Source organism: Carettochelys insculpta, chromosome 12 (genome assembly GCF_033958435.1).
Source record: "Carettochelys insculpta isolate YL-2023 chromosome 12, ASM3395843v1, whole genome shotgun sequence".
NCBI lineage: Eukaryota > Metazoa > Chordata > Testudines > Carettochelyidae > Carettochelys > Carettochelys insculpta.
Genome location: NC_134148.1, coordinates 24,703,764 through 24,718,246, shown reverse-complemented (window position 1 = coordinate 24,718,246; position 14,483 = coordinate 24,703,764). Strand labels below are relative to the sequence as shown.

Sequence of the window (14,483 nt, the reverse complement as noted above, 5' to 3'; positions counted from 1 at the left end):
AGTAATAAAAGTTAATGTATCCATCAGCTTGCATCAGCCTTTAAGATAAGGAATGAGGCTCATAATGTTCATTCTCTCCAAGGAAATGCAACCTGAAATGCTCTGAGTAAGAAAGGTACATTGAAAAAGTAAGGACAAAGAACACCAGGACAAAATGGAATCCATTCCCCCTCCAGTCTTGGACAGGAACGCCTGAAACGTACTTCACAAACTGAAGTGAAACTTGGATTTATTAAAATGGCAACTCAAACATTCTAAATTTGTGGATAGTGTTGCCTAGATGTATTACCTGTGGTTCTTCTGGGGGTCTACGTGTCCAGTTTTGTTTATCCTTAGGGGTGGTGATGGTTTAGGGAATAAGACCTCTGGTCTCTCTTATAGTAATATAATACATCAGTACCCTTTTGAGTCTTGAGAGCATAAGAAACCCTAAAGATTTTACCTCCACGGACAAACCCATTTGTTGCTATTGCAGAAGTTGACAACCCAGTAATTGAGGTTACTGTAGTAGCAAGAAGAATTATGACAACTCCAAGACCTGTCAGCAATGAAAAGATAAAATATTTTATTTGTGATCCATATTCCTCAAATTCATTCTGTCTTTAAATTAAATTTTCAAATCAGAAGCAGAGCGCTGAACTGAAATGATAGTTTGTAGACCACTCATGGTCTGTGGAGCAATTCCACCTGGTCCCTATAGCTACTTCTACCACAATAGCAAAGTGTCGATCAGTACTCAAGCAATGCTGTTTTCTGGTTGCCCAGTCATACATTCTCTTATGATTTCAAGAGATTTTCTTAACACAAATAATAATATTAAAGAGCATCTCTCTGCATGGGTGCTGCATGCCCTTCTTTGACCCAGCCCTCGACACTACAAAAAATAAGCAATGTTATAATGTCATCTCTTCTTGCATAGATGATTGGAACAAAAAAAAAATTAGAGAACCATATTTAAGTCATGCATCTTGAACAAGTTTTGTTTTTATGTGTAAAAAATGTTACAATTTGTTCCTATTTGTTTCTTCTGCGATCGTTCTATTGTGACCATCACTATGGTATTTGGCTACATAAGTGGCCCAACAATAGCACACAAATACTCACCTTTGTCAGGCTTCTGCTATACATTTAGCCTTGATCATAGTGGAAAAGCAACCCAAGATGCAGAGTCAGCAGACACATGAAGGCAACTTAACCGTACTGCACTTTGACTACAGAGATAAAAGCAGTGGAGCAGTACAAAGGAAGGGGAGATTGATTATTAAAAATGCACACGCAGGGAGAGAGAATAAATGTATATGTGTGCCATAAAGTAGGGATATGTAAGCACGTTACACTTGACATTAACAAGAGTTCACTTTCATCTGCTCATGTTAGCATTGTGTTGTCCTAATGTTTGTCTTTCATGTAAAGATTACATAGTTACTGCAGGGAAGGGTTGGGTTGGAATTAGGAGGATATGTAGCTCTGAGAGAATCTTCATTTTAACAAGAGGACAAGGAAAGATAAATTATGAAATCCATGACTGTGGCCACACTTGGCCAAAACTTCAAAATGGCCATGCTAATGGCCAAATTGAAGAATACTAATGAGAGGCTGAAATGAATATTCAGCGCCTCATTAGCATGCTGCCAGCTGCGGTGCTTCGAAAGTTCTGGTTTCGAACAAGCGCTCTCGGCTACATGGGGTCCTTTTCTAAAGGACCCCACAAACATTGAATCCCCTTATTCCTATCAACTGATTTTGAAATGTGCAGGGTCCTTTTGAAAAGAGATCTGTCGACAGAAGTTTCGTTGGAACATCTCTTCCAACAGTAACTTCTGCAGGCAGATGCTTCTAGTGTAAATGTAGCTATTCTGTCCTGAGTTCTTATATATAGTCATTCTGAGTTCTAAGCAATAAGGTAGTGTTTAGTTGCAACCATCGAGCATGAGATTTCTGTTTTCATTTAATTTCTCAGTGTGAATGCTATAAATATAATATTTCCATTCCTGCCAATGCAAGAAAAGTTTTGGTTCAAGTTTGAGACAAAAGATGAATCAGTTCTTCATTGTATCTGAACTTCTTCATGCTTCTGTACTTGAGCATTTCCAGGCTCCATAACTCTATGAGTATGTATGTGTGTTTTCACTTTAAAATGGAAAGCTATACTTACCCTGTAGCAGTAAATGTTGGCCTTGGCTGCTTGGAACCAGAGGTGTAAGTAAGGGGGTAAACTCAGGTGTTCTGTTCTGGCAAGAGCTAGCCTGGGCGTAATGTTGAGAGCTGGTAAAGTGTTGAAAATTACTACCAAGGGTGCACTAAACAGTCTCAGTAACTCTCCTGAAGACACAGCTCTTTGGCAGCAGCTGGTAACCTGGTCTGAGGTTACTCCCATCTGATCCACCTACCCCCAGCCCTGACTGCCCCCACACCTGCAACCCGTATCCTTGATTCCCCCACAACCCCTCCACGCTGACTGTCCTACAACACCCGCAGTTCCCTGCCCTGGCTCCCCTACACGCACCCAGCTCCCTGCCCTGACTCCCCCATACGACCCCAGCCCTGGCTCCCCCACATGCCCCCAGCTCCCTGCCCAGACTCCCCCACATGACCCCAGCTCTAACTCCCCCACATGAAGCCCCCTGCCATGATTCCTGCACCACCCCACACATATCCCAACCCTATGCTCTCAGACCCCTGCACTCTACCCTACACTTAAATTTCTTACAGGTACTGTCATATAGCAACTCCCCCAGCCCCTGAGCTCCCTGCAAGGGGGCGTTATGAGTGTCTGATAGAACAGTACCTGTAAGAAATTTAAGTTGCTTTCACCCCGATCAGAACTGAAATATGGATACTGTAACCAGCAAATCATTAGAAGTATAATGTATGGGTTTAACTGCCCTAGTTCTGCCTCCTGGCTTCATTTCAGATCAGATAGCTGACTTCATTTCAGATTGGATTATTGTGGGTATCGAATACCCAAATAAATGTTCCTTAGTTCTAAAATTATAGTCTTGTTATCACAGTAGTTTTAGACATAGCAACATAGTGCAGGACATATAAGTTATATATAGCATAAGGTTAGATCGTTTAAATGAAAATTACACTTGGAGCTTTAATTTTAACCCGGGATGTACCTATTTGGTATACGCTTCTGTGTACAAAGTCAGCTCCTTTGACCATATCTTATCATAGTCTGCACACAAAAATCCCACTGAATTCAATGGGTGTTTGTACCCCAGTAAATGGCAGGATCTGACTTTTTAATAACCTGTTAGCTCATTAAATTGAATAATTCAGACACATCACTTCAAGTAGATTGGACATTTTCCATGTAATTTGTATAAGGTACCTTCCAGAGCTTTTCAATTACATTTTGATAACGCACTTTATCAAAACAAAGGTACCATAGGGCTATATCTTCTGCTCATTAAACAAGTGATGTGTCTGTTTGGGCAGAATTTGTTGCTAATCTGGAAAAGAAGGAAACATTCCACAAGCACAGTGCAAGGGATGATTGACCTAGACAAAACAAAACACTAAGAATGTTACTGATTTAATTATTATATTGTAGCATTTTGGGTAGCATGTTCTAATGGCCTGGACTTGGCCCCTCTTCTCACCTCTGCCTAACTAACAGGTTTTAAGGAGCTGCTAAATGGCAGGTGTAAATTAACAGGATTGTTTTGGAACTCTAACCCTCTTGATAGTATATTTAGCTACTCTTTTCACAGTTGATAAATTCGTATGATTAGAAAACCTTGTCTAAACTTCTTTTATCCTCCTTAACAGCTTTACTCAATACAACTTAGCAAGAAAAGGGTTTGCTCTCTTCTAATGATAGGGATATGAATGGAGCCCAGGTGGTGGCATAAGTGACTCGTTTAATTTCCATGTTAGCAGCAGTGGCCAGTGAAATCCCCAAGCCATGGTAGTGATAGCTCCACCTCTACTCTCCTTAAATAGCTTGTCTTGAGACATAATACTCTCTATTTATATGATATTCAGAAAATGCATTGGGAGATTATTCAAATAGAATTCCATGTCCCATTTTAAAACTGAAACTGACCTGCTTGGATACAAGAAATGTAATTTCAATAAAATGACAAAGTGATAAAAAGTAAGAAGGGAAGACTTGATTATTAGTGAATTACAACTGTAAAATGAAATGTGAAACTACAGCTGATGTAACTGCTGTTGTGCAAAGTAATGTTGAGATCTGGTTAAAGTTTATATTGAAACACAAACATATGGATGTTAAGTAAATTGCATTAAAATGAATTACTCTTGCCTATGGCTATTCTCACACCTCAGAGCAGAGTAATGCTTCTTGATGATCTCAATAAGTTACTAAACTGCCCTTAAAAAACTAATTTTGCATGAAGCCCTGGAGCAAAGTCTTGTCAATGTTAAGATTCAGAGTTTTCATGGCAAGCCATAGACTTATTCATGCCCAATAGCTGTAAACCCTCATTTGGTATGCATCATAAAATCAGCAAGCTCCCTTTTGTTAGGGTCAGGCGCAGTACTGGAGCCAAATGTGGAACATTATAAAAGTGCGCAGAGTCCTTTCATTTTTCTTTCAGGAACTTTCTTGCCTTTTCAACCTTGCTTCTGAGTAAGTTTATGTTCTGTTTTCTTTTTCCAGAAGACCTGTTATGCAGATGTTTCCTAATTCCAAATTCAGAGCTCAATCTAGCAGTCCTTACTCAAGCAAAACTTCCATGATGCCAATGGAAATGTGGCCTGAGGTGAGATTTCAGCTCCTGAAAAGTCTTGGGAGGTTGCTTGGATCTTAGGTTTTGTTTCAGCCCAAAGATCCAGTCCATGTTTGGATTCTGAATCAATCCAGAGATGGTCACATTTGAAGTTTTGGTTCAAGTTCTTCTCTAATAACAATTTATATAAGATAAAACCATAAAAATAATAACTGAAAATACTTGCTATGGTTACTGTGGAAACTGCAGATTATTGCTGTCATTATTAATCATTATTTATTTTCTTGTAGGGCAGGTGTCAGCAACCTTTCCAAGACAGTGTGCTAAAATTTGACCTTTTGACCTCTATGTACAGTCCAAGTGCTGGTGATACTTTTTAAAGTCACTAAGCGTCCTACTTACAGCAATTTCTTTAATAAATAAATTAAGAGGCAGAGCTTTACTGTTTAGGTCGTGATTGGTAGCATTAGCTGCTCTTTTGTTAATCCTCAGGTAGCATGACTTTAAGCAAGCTCCCAGCTGCATGGGGGAGTAGGGGCAGGGCTAAAAATCAGCTGGCATGCCACTCTTGGCACCTATGCCAGGGGTTGCTGACCCCTGTTTTAAGGTCTGCGGGCTTCGATCAAGGCCCCGTTGTTCTAAGCACTGTACAAATACAGAACAAAAAGAGAAATCCTGTCCTGAAGAGCTTACTTATATCAGTAAATCTGTGTACAGTCTGCACCAGAAACTGAAAGTGACAGAAGGAGAGTGAATTGGCTGTGTTGGTTGATAAGCCACCAGTGTAATATGGCTGTAAAAGGGGCAAATATGGTGTATTAGGAGAAGCATTTCCAATCGACCTAGAGAAATATTAATGCCATTGTACAAGGCACTGGTAATATTCTAAATCAGATCTTGTGTATATCACCCATGTTCAGGAGAGATTAATTTGAACATTAACAGAGAATAGCTACTAGGACAGTTAGGGTGATAGATACAATAGGAAGGAAATACCAGGGAGAGTGTAGAGTTATTTAATCTAAAAGGGCATAAGACCATGTATGTATAAATTGGCCATGAGCCAGTGCAGGTTGGAAATGAGAAGTAAGGGAAAGGGGTTCTGGTACAGCCTCTCAATCAGACCTGAGAGGACAGACAACTTAATGAGTTTGAGAGAGTTGGAGATATGTAAGTGCAATTGTATGATGAGGCTGCTTATAAAAGTGGGGGCAGGGCTCAACAGCTCTGGGGCTCACTTCTGGTTTGCGTTTAATACTTCTAAAGGTCTTGCTTCACAGTCCCAGCTGGCTACAGGCAGAGGTCAGGAAGGGATTTTTCCCTCTACCCGCGATATATTCTGGGAGGACTTTTTTTAACTCCGTCCTCTGAAGTACGAGGGATGGCTATGGTTGGAGACGAGATAGGGTTGGGGTGAGCCAGGGTTCTGAGGTGGCAGCAACCAGTCTCTCTCTGGCACTTGGAGGGCTGGTTCTTGTTCAGATGCTCACAGTCTCACTGACGGCTACATGTGCATTTGGGAGGAATTCCCTGCATGGGTCAGTCTGGAAGTGTTTGTGGGGAGGGGTTGACTTTCCTCTGCAGCTTGTGGGTGTAGGCCACTTACCAAGATTGTCTAGGTATATCTTAATCATTTCCCTGCCATTGCAAAAATCTTTGGCCCTGGTGCATCCCCTCCTCTTCTCTTGCCTTTTTACATAATAATCTACTCTCCTGTGGACTGTAATTCTTTGGTTTCATTTTGATTGTTCAATTGTTGTGTTTAGTGTGCTGGTGCTGGCTGTTTGTGGAGGCTTGTGATATACAGGAGGTCAGACTAAATGATCTGATGATCCTTTCCAGCCTTAAACTCTATCATGCTATGATTTTGCATTCCTGAACAAAAGCCTGGTCCTGCAAGATGTTGAAAACCCCAAGAGGTGGTGAGCACACTCATCCCGCATTGACTTGAGTGGGAGTTAGGGCACTCAATACCAGGCAGGATAGAGCCCTCAGGGTCCAACTCCTACTGACGTTAATGAGTCATTACATTAAATTCAGTGGCTAGGATGCAGATATAATGAAAAAGGAAAGATCATAACCTACAGAATATACTTTGTTAATTTATTTGAAAAGTGTAGTTGTGGTTTAATAAGGTATTTCATGGTACCACTAGTATCTGGTTTAGTTTTGTAGTTAAAAATAGCATGTGAATGACTGTCTGGCCTCATGGATTAGCAAAGCATGAAGTAGAAAGGTCAGCTGTACACGAGTATGTATATTATTAATCAGCTTCAGCCAGGAAGTTTAGAGCTGTTGCTGGTTCTAAATACAAATTTTCACCAAGTTTGGGGGTTATTATATGTTTTTGAGTATACTTTTCACGCACCTCCCTCTAAGCATAAATTGGCCAGGAGTTTGGATAATTCCAGTAGTTCAAAGTGTCAACTTTTATACCTGAGCAAACACTTGGAAGGCCAAAGTTAGTACAGCATAAAAACTCACATTTCAGAATACATGTTAATTGTGATCATGTGTAGTTTTTACCCTTTATTCTTTATGCTGTCCATAACTGTATCGAAAAGATACATACCAATTCCAGTTTGACCTACAATCCAGGACAGTCGGATGAAAAGCATCACACCCCAGATATTCAACATGCATCTCACCTAAATTTTAAGCAGATAATATCCCATCACTATAAAATTGTAAAGAATTTTATGATTAGCTAAAAACTTAATAAGGTACACTGCAGAAATTGAGCAGGTATCTTCAGCAAACAACCGTTGTTTTTTAAGGGAATTTATAATTGCTGATATCTTAATTTTTGTAATATACAGATAATTTTCTCCTAGGAAGATTTATATTTTGCTCACCAGCACTCCTTTCACCCATCCAAACTTCACAAATCCCCCTTTGCTTTCTTCTTCCTTGTTGGCTGTTGCTTCATCTCCTGGAGTACCCTCTCCACTACCAGTAACTCTGTCAATTGAACCAGGGTTCAGAGCTATGTTCTAAAATCAGACAAAGAGCAAATATATTCTGTAAAATATAGTTAATAAAAAATATACCAAGCAGTTGACAACTCACTACATAAGGAACATACAAAAAAATCAGGATTCAAACTAAAATTGTATTTTGCATTCTTTGAAAGAGAATGTTACTCTCTAACTCTCGTTAAATGGTAGCAGAACTACTCAAGGTATAATGAAAATGAGCAAGTGCATCAGAATCTGGACTTGAATACAGTCTATTTGTGTTGGTGGGTAAGTGTTAACAGCATACAAAGTATTTGCTATTATGTTTATATAGCATATGGCACACTGAGGTACTGACCTGGTTGGCTTCTAAATGGTACTGCAACGCAAAATAGTGTAGTTATGTTATATAACATAAGAATTAATGCTGACTACAGAAAATAGCTTTTGCTGAATTCGACTTAGCAAATAAATTATTTGGTGAATTCCACCTTTTTCATCACTTAATACTATCACCAAATATATGTTTGCAGAATTTGACAACTCAGTAGCTGGTTAAGTATTCTTCACTGAGAATGTCTATTCTACTTAAGGTACATCCGCATAATTTGTTTTTATAAAAAGCATTGTAATGGAACTTGGAGGCCTGACCTGCGTTGGCTTGCCCTGTAGTTGACTCATATAAAGTGAGTGAAGAATTGGTGCAAAACACAACTTCACTAAAAGTTTTAGGCAGACATTCTACAAGGTCAAGCCTTCATATATTTCATCTTTGCAACAAACAAAGTAATTGAAAACCTGCTGGAAGAAATTATTAGGAATGGTTCAGATAATCTGGTTAAATTAGAATCCTGCTCACCCCCACACCATGGTGACAAGTTCTCCATAGAAGATGCAATGCCTTTTTAAGATATTACCTTCACCCCTTTTTTAGAACTGAAGTCAAACCAATTTTTCTCCCCTGACATTCTTAACTATTCGGATAGATGTGTCTTAGGGAAAAGGAGAAGGTTTATGTCTACCTTCCAGCTGGGACTAGAAGTGTCAAATTACAGTAAGGAATAGCCCATTCTTTTTCTATTTCTGGCCATAATGGAAGCAGAGGTCTCCAGAGAAAGCCTGCTCTCATTACATTTCCAGCTCAGTTTTGCATATTCTGAGGTCTGAATAATTTGCAGAAACATTAGACTTGTGGAATAGTAACAGAGAGTAAGCTGTGCTAGTCTATACACTATCAAAACAAAAAGCAGTCAAGTAGCACTTTAAAGACTAGCAAAATAGTTTATTAGGTGAGCTTTCGTGGGACAGACCCACTTCTTCAGACCATAGCCAGACCAGAACAGACTCAATATTTAAGACGCAGAGAACCAAAAACAGTAAGCAAGGAGGACAAATCAGAAAAAGATAATCAAGGTGAGCAAATCAGAGAGTGGAGGGGTAGTGGGGAAGATCGAGAATTAGATTGAGCCAAGTATGCTCAATTAGACTTGTGGATGATAATTCAAGTGCAGTTCAAATCTCTTGAGGTTCACCCCATCCTCAAAAGGTCAATCAGAAGTACTGAAATCAAGCCTAAAGTTAACCATTTGGAAAATCGGGGCCTGATTCACCCGACACCCTACTATCTCCTACAGTGGGGCTCCCAATTACAATAAGGCCCCAGCCTGAGCTGTGTAAAGCACCCTTAAAGTAAATGAGAATTCGGTCCTTCACTTGGTCACTTACTGCTACATGGTACAAATGCCAGGTGAGTTAAAAACACTATCCCTGGTGTAAATGAGTGGATAATTCCAATTTGACAGCTCCACTCATTTTGCTGATATACAGGTGAAAACTCAAGGGACAAAGCAGTGGAGAATCTGGCCCTCCATGTTCACATCAGCTTCTTGTATTATGTAAATGCACAACACTGGTGCGTGTAAAGTAACCTATGAAACCCAGGAGTTTAGGGGTTAAACATCTGACCATCATAATCAATTTCAGACAGAGGTTTGCTGCTGGACAGTTTTTTAGTTTGGGTATCCATTCTACTTTACAGAATGTAGCTATTTTATTGTATTTGTTCTTTGAAGGTTTTTTGTTTTTTTTTTTAATGAGTGAATGTCAAAGCAGGAACAGTCTGGTTCATTTCAGAATCTTCACAACATTACCTGAATTGAAAACTGCTTCCTTTTTAACAAAAGGTTTTGCAAGACCTGATTACTAGGTAGAAAAGATGATATAATCTAGCTGTTGACACAGGACTGGCAGTCAGGATTTCTGGGCTGTAATCCTGACTCTCCTTTTTCACTGTGTGATGGGGGCAGGTAACAAGTTCCCTGCATCTTAATTACTCCATCCGTAAAATAGGGATATTAGTGTTTAACTGGACCTGAGGCAAGTGCTGTGTAGCCTAAGTTATAAACGTCTGTAAACTGTTCTGAGAGTTTAAACCAAAACACCCAGGAAAACAGGCTTACAACACAAAGAGGGCAGTTTCGGTATTCAGAAAAACAAATAAATTATATGTAACTGACTTATAGGTTAGAATAGTGAATATTATGCAAGAGCAGTAATTAATTCTCAATGTACTTTTCGTGCACATGTCATTTTCTGGAATTGTTATAATAATTATTAGTGAAATAATCACATTTCATTCCCTTTATATGGAGCAACTCCAATGCAAGCTCTGGACTAACATTTGAACTAGCAGAATGATTATGAAAAGTAGTTCCTGTGCAGAGGAATTAGAAGAAGACTATAGCTAATCTGGAGTTTTCTCATCTGGCAACATCCATAATCCAGCATGATTTTAGTTAGCTTGATGACCACTTATCATGGGTGTAGCAAGTTTCCCATGGTCACAGAGGCTACATCTACACTAGCAAGTTTTTTGGAAAAAGCCAGGGCTTTTTTGAAAAATCTCGTAGAGCATTTACACACAAAATGCATTGTTTTGATATTAAATTGGAAGAATACAGCACTTTTTCCTGCATACCTCTTCCTCTCCAAGATGAGGAAGAGCGCCTTTTTCTGAAAGATTCTTATGGAAACGAAATGTGTGTAGATGTCCCAGCAGCCATTTTTTCAAAGGAGTGGTCCTCATGGCACCGGATTTTTCAGTCCCTGGCCCATTCTTTCAAAAGAGCGAGGGCTGTATGTATGCTCTCTAGCAAAAGAGCGGATCGTTTTTCTCAATCCACTATTTTGTGTGTGGACATACTCTTTCAAAAGAAGTTTGTAAAAATTACTAGTGATTGGGGGCAAGTAGGTCTCAGTTTTGTAGTGTCTACTTTGAGACTTCTTAAAGGTGTGTGGTTTTCAGAGGGTGGCATTTTCAAAGAACTTTCTAACTAGCAGGTTATTTTGTGGTGTTTCAGTTTGATCACCCAATATTTCACATTTTCAAAAATCACTGTAGGTTGAATCTCTCTAATCCAGCACCTTCGGGGCCTCACCAGTGCTGGACAAGAGAATTTGCCAGGCTACAGGAGGTCAGTATTGTCTAGCAGCATTACCAATACTTTCACTGCTTACTGGACTCTTAGAAGACATTATGGGTAAATTACACCTAAATAACAGCACAGAACACTGAGAGCTGGTTGCTGGAAAAAAACTTTATGGCTACATCTACACTTCAGCGATCCTTTGAAAGAAGTTCTTCCAGAAGATCTTTTCTTAAAAATAAATAAATAAACTTCTTTTGAAAGAGCGTTCCATGTACAAAAAGTGGATTGAAAAAAATCAATCCGCTCTTTCAATACAGAGCATCCACACAGTCCCTACTCTTTTGAAAGAATGGGCCAGGGATAAAAAAATTTGGCACGAGGACTGCTCTTTTGAAAAAAGGGACCCTGGGTTGTGTGCATATGTTTTTTTCTTTCAGGAAAAGGCGCTCTTCTTCTTTGAGTGGTCCCTGTGGGTGCTCCACAGTAGGTGTCGGGCTCGCCCCGGCGCCGCAGCTCGGAAAATCTTCAGCAGTTTCCGTCAGGTCGCGCATGTGCCGATGCGCGTCGGCTCTTCGTGCGCTTACGGTCACGTGCGCGATCCGGTCCCTGCCAGTTCCTTCTCAACCGCCAACGGCTGCAGACGGAATCCTCTCCAGCTCCAATGCCCGAGACAGATAAATCCTTATTTTTTTTCTAGTGTTAATAGTTTTAACAGTTATAGTTAGCAGTTCTATAGTTATTATAGTTAGTCTCTCTGTTAAAGTTGTTTAAAACCTAAAGACTATCTTAGAACAGCAGCGGCCGCCTCTGGGCGGGCCCGCCGTCTTTGTTGTCAGCCTTCAAAGGCCAACGGTTGTTTAACATCAACTAACAGACTGTTAAGTGCGCTATTAGCACATAAAGGACTCAGAGCTAAGTTTTAACAATGCCATCCCCCTGGCTTTAAGAAGTGTGAATCTTGCCGGGAGGCCATGCCTGCTTCGGATGGCCATAGCAAATGCATACGGTGCCTCGGGGAGACACACGTTCCTCAGAAGTGCTCCCATTGTTCTAAGTTGACTAATAGAGCTAGAAAAGACAGAGAAATGAGGCTGAAGATGCTGTTAGTTGACAAAGCACTTCAGCCTGCCGCATCGGAGACAGTACATGCGGAAGGCTCTTCAGGAGCGCACAAGAGGAAGGCTGCCTCTTTGACCTCCTCTGCACAGAAGAAAAGAAGAGCCTCACCTACTCGATCCCTGCCCCTGACTGTTGGGAGCGGGACGAGTGTGACAAAGGGCCCGCGCACGCTGGCTTCCTCTACCGGTAAAGCCGCGGCGCATGCAACAACTCAAGGCCCTGCAGCGACTGGGGAGTCGGCACCGAGAGCCGTGCGGGCACTAATCAGCTCGGCACCGGCTACTGCGGCACTGATCGGGACTTCCCCAGCGGCACCACAGACGGCAGCACCGAGGACGACGGCACCCAGATCGACGGCACTGAGGATGACGGCACCGGGATCGGCGACGACGGCACCGACAACAGTGGCACCGGGAGCAGTGGAAATCAGCATGACACCTGCTCCGGTACCAAGTTCACCAATAGGGCCACCCAAGAGGGTAAAGGCTAAAACGAAGACCAGGCACCACAGCCCCTCTCCTGAGGGAATTGCACTGCCTCTATCACCGCGATCACCACCAGTGATTCGACGGGCAGCAACACCTTCAGCCTGCCACAGACATCCTTCTCCTTTCCTTTGGAGCCCATCACAGGGATCTGCATGCTTTTCTCCAGCATCTAGCAGAGATCCCTACGAGTCTTCTCACAGAGGCTCTCCTCACACGTCGGTATCATCTCCAGGCACCACCCTTACATCCTTGGGTCATGGTCCAGGTCTCCATCGCCGGGCCCCTGTCCCTGTTGCTACGACCGCCATCATTATGCGGGGCGTCAGCATAGGAGTCTCACTATGGATCCCCGTCGACTACTCCTCAACGCCAAGGTGTTCTGCTTCCACCTGGGGGAACACCACAGCTGCCCCAATCAGAGGCTGGGTCTAAGGACACTGAACCCCACCTCGAAATTCCACAAAGACAATCACAGCAATACAGCCAGGATCCAGAGGAATTGGAGGAGAGATACCATAGTGACGCCTCCTCATCCTTGCCAGACGAGGCCATGGTCCCTGGAGACATTTCTCCCCCAGATGACCTGAAACAGTTCCAGGAGCTGTTCAAACGGGTAGCTCAATCCCAAGATATTCAAGTGGCGGAGGTGCAGGAGAAACACCACAGACTCCTTAAAAACCTCAGGCCTCCATCTTTTTCTAAAATTGCTATTCCCTTGGACGATGCAATCATGGAGGCAGCCACTAATATATGGCAGACCCCAGCATCCACTCCGCCTACCAACAAAAGGGCGGACAAAAAGTACTTCGTCCCTGCGAAAGGGATGGAATTTCTATTTAGTCATCCACAGCCAAACTCGCTGGTGGTTGAATCGTCCCAACACAGGTCCAAATCGGCCCAGTACAAATCTGGGGGATTGGACAAGGGCATAAAAAAGTTGGATCTTCTGGGTAGAAAAGCCTACTCCTCCTCTACCCTATTGCTACGTATGGCCAACTATGCCACTTATTTGTCGAATCACAATTTTGACAGTTATTCCAAGCTTACTGCCCTCATGGACTTCCTTCCAGAGGAAGAAAGGCCAATTCTTAAGGCAATCGTGCAAGAGGGTTACGTGGCTTCTCGAGCAGGCATGCAGATTGCACTCGATGTGGCGAATACAGTGGCCCGTGCCATGGCCACGGCAGTGGTAATGCGGAGAGAGTCATGGCTTCATACAGCCAGCATTCCAAAGGAGTTGCAAGTCAAAATTGCAGACCTCCCCTTCGACAACATAAAATTGTTTGCTGAATCGACTGACTCAGTTCTACACTCGAGCAAAGATTCCAGAGCGACGCTTCGGACCTTGGGGATATATACCCCACCGTTCAGAAGGAAGAAATTTTATCCTCAACAACGCCGTTATGGTTACCAACAACAACGTGCCCAATTTCAACGGGGGTATGATCAAGGGCGTCATCAACAAACACATTATAAAGGCCCTAGGCGCCGGCCTCAGCAGGGCAGCACCCCCGCAGGGCAAAGTGCGAGACAGCAAGTTTGACGGGTATGTCGAGGGCAGCGAAGCCAAGACCGTACCTCAGTGCCTATCTCAGTACATGTTGCATCACCGACTCAAGCCATTCTACCCACAATGGGAAAGCATCACGTCGGACAAGTGGGTACTGGAGATTGTAAACACGGGATACACGATCCCCTTCCAGTCTTTACCTCCACCAAATCCTCCCACTGCACCCGTCCTCAGAGACCCCTCTCACCTACCAGAATTAAGGCGGGAGGTGGACCACC

At 42.2% G+C, this 14,483-nt stretch overlaps 1 protein-coding gene across 6 annotated transcripts in view; it reads right to left on the bottom strand.

Moving 5' to 3' along the window:
• Positions 1-14,483, bottom strand: part of SLC12A1 (solute carrier family 12 member 1) — a 107,423-nt gene that overhangs the window by 65,850 nt on the left and 27,090 nt on the right. For 5 of the 6 annotated variants that reach the window (XR_012647169.1, XM_075006934.1, XM_075006938.1 and 2 more), the window contains 3 exons: positions 7,559-7,696; positions 7,276-7,351; positions 443-538 (listed from right to left, as the gene is read on the bottom strand). Coding sequence is in view for 5 of the 6 variants with exons in the window: in XM_075006934.1 (XP_074863035.1) it covers positions 443-538; positions 7,276-7,351; positions 7,559-7,696 (310 nt within the window). In the remaining variant the exon portion in view is untranslated. The remainder of the gene's footprint in view (positions 1-442; positions 539-7,275; positions 7,352-7,558; positions 7,697-14,483) is intronic. The other variant, XM_075006935.1, reaches the window with a different exon arrangement.